Raw genomic sequence first — 2,167 nt, forward strand, 5'->3', positions numbered from 1 at the left:
ACAAATTGCACTAGATACAATGAACTTTGCACTAAAGAAAACACAATCCTTCCTCCTCTCTGTCTCTTTCTCTGTCTCTTGCTCTAGTTCCTGAGCTCTCCTCAGCTATGAGGATCTTTTCATTTGCTCGTGTCCTGCTGTTGCTGTTTCTCTCTTGTTTTGTTGCTATTGTCAGTCCAACAGGTAGGCGACATGCACACCATTCTTTGCTCGAGCTACTGACAGGTGTTATCATAAGTGTGAACTGATGCGTGAATAGTAGATAGAGCTCTCTCTACTATTCACTCTAATTTGATTTGTAGCTTCTAATTTGTGCATTTTTCTTATCTTTTTTTTCTTTATAGTAATCCTTACACAGAATGTCACTAATACTGTAGAAGACAGCATTACAGTGTTCCCTGGAATTACGATACAAATAACATGTAATGTTACTGGTTCTAATTCTTTATCATGGAACATGACTGGAAGTACTGAAAGTCCAGCTATCAGTGAGATGTTTCAAACTGATACACTTGGTGGTTTCAGTTTGATGTTTTTAAGTATTGATGGATCAGTAATATCATCTACAGCAACAGCAGTTACTTCATCCAATACTTCGATAACTTGCAGGGATGGTACTCCTGGTAGTAGCATTAGTGCAACCATTGATATAATTATTAAACCAGTTGATCCACAAAGTAAGCTAAACCATCAATTAGTATTAATTGTTATTTTTCTTATTTTACAGTTTATATGATACAGAATGTCACTAGTGATTCCAGTAATATAACAGTATGTCCTAATGACCCTATTACCTTTAGTTGCCGCTCCACTACTGGTATATTGGTCTGGGCACTGGACGATGGACAAAGCATTTCCATGGCTTATTTCACTAGCCTTGGAGAGATGGTAACCTTAGGAGACTTTGAGCTAGTAGTTACTAACGTAACAATATTGTCACTGGAAATTGAATCAACTGCAACCATCAGTTCTCCTGTTACTAATTTCACACTATCTTGTCACACTAATGTCACAAATGGACTTAATAGACTTAGTTCTGCAATAGAAGTTACTGTTAGAAGTAAGTTTTATCTTTTACTTTTTTTATCTGTCACTAGTCATTGCTTTGTTTAAAAGAGAGAAGAGAGGATGAGAGTTAGTAATGTATACCACAGTAATAAGTTATTACATCATGTTTACAAAGCATCACATCATTTCATCAGTGTTTAGTTAAATAAACAGTATTCATTTGGATAACTTATTTCAAAGAGTCACAACAAACTAATATAGTGTAAATTCACAACTTAAGTTGCTCCAAAATTGGGTCAAAGATAGGGACTTTGGCCAGATTTTGCCAAAAATGAAAAGTAGAGATTTCACCATTTTTATTACATTTTCTAATGCATTATACATGTACTTAACTATATTAGATGATTCCAATTGAGTTATGAGTATCATTTATTAATCTACAGGTCCTCCTGTTCCAGTATCATCAGTCAATGTGTCTGAGGTTTGCTATGACAGTATTTCATTAAATTGGACTGATACTATCAATTCAATTGACACACCACAACTGGATCATTATCTAGTGTCTGTAACAGCTCAAAATACTCAAACAGACCTCATTGTTAATGGATTCAATACCAGTCTAACAGGACTGACCAGTAATGAACAATATACCTTATCAGTGGTTTCAGTTAACTGTGCTGGTAATAGTACTCCAATGACAGTTCAAAGGACCATTATGGCACAAAGTTGGTCATTAATAATACTATTATTATAACTTTTCCACTATTTGTATAGAGCCATCTGTACCAACACTGCAAGGATTAGACCTTCTTTCTGATCGCAGTAACACATCAATTGCCACTATATCCGTTAGATGGGAGGTTAGCTATTTCATTCTTAATATCTATAACTTTATATCTTTAGCCTGGTGTAGTTACAGATTGCCTACAGCCTCCTGTCACTAGTTATAGTATCATGGTTTCTAGTGTAATAAGGACTGTTCATACAGTTAATAGCTCAATGACCAGCAGTACTTTTACTGTACCATCTTGTGGTCCATCACTAGTAGCTGTTAGTGCAATGAATGATGCTGGTACTAGCAACAGATCTAAACATTCATTTTTTTGTAAGATCATTCACAATTGCATCAATTATCTTCTTTTTCTTTTAGCTGGTACTC

General features: G+C 35.1%; 1 protein-coding gene across 1 annotated transcript; it reads left to right on the plus strand.

The window, feature by feature from the left end:
* Nucleotides 1-8: 8 nt before the first annotated feature.
* On the plus strand, nucleotides 9-2,054 carry LOC109590306 (uncharacterized). The gene is made up of 6 exons (XM_020006225.1): nucleotides 9-183; nucleotides 345-677; nucleotides 728-1,060; nucleotides 1,452-1,733; nucleotides 1,783-1,868; nucleotides 1,922-2,054. Exons 1-6 carry the CDS (start codon nucleotides 108-110, stop codon nucleotides 1,976-1,978), a joined length of 1,167 nt encoding a protein of 388 aa, XP_019861784.1. The 5' UTR covers nucleotides 9-107; the 3' UTR covers nucleotides 1,979-2,054.
* Nucleotides 2,055-2,167: the final 113 nt, after the last annotated feature.

Source organism: Amphimedon queenslandica, unplaced genomic scaffold (genome assembly GCF_000090795.2).
Source record: "Amphimedon queenslandica unplaced genomic scaffold, v1.1 AMPQUscaffold_10233, whole genome shotgun sequence".
In the NCBI taxonomy this organism is placed as follows: Eukaryota; Metazoa; Porifera; class Demospongiae; order Haplosclerida; family Niphatidae; genus Amphimedon; species Amphimedon queenslandica.

Excerpts from the sequence above, each read along its gene's own strand:
- LOC109590306 (XM_020006225.1), top strand. The coding sequence starts at position 108 with ATGAGGATCTTTTCATTTGCTCGTGTCCTGCTGTTGCTGTTTCTCTCT. Across the intron at positions 184-344 it reads TGCTATTGTCAGTCCAACAG|TAATCCTTACACAGAATGTC; the intron begins GTAGGCGACATG and ends TTTTCTTTATAG. Across the intron at positions 1,061-1,451 it reads AATAGAAGTTACTGTTAGAA|GTCCTCCTGTTCCAGTATCA; the intron begins GTAAGTTTTATC and ends ATTAATCTACAG.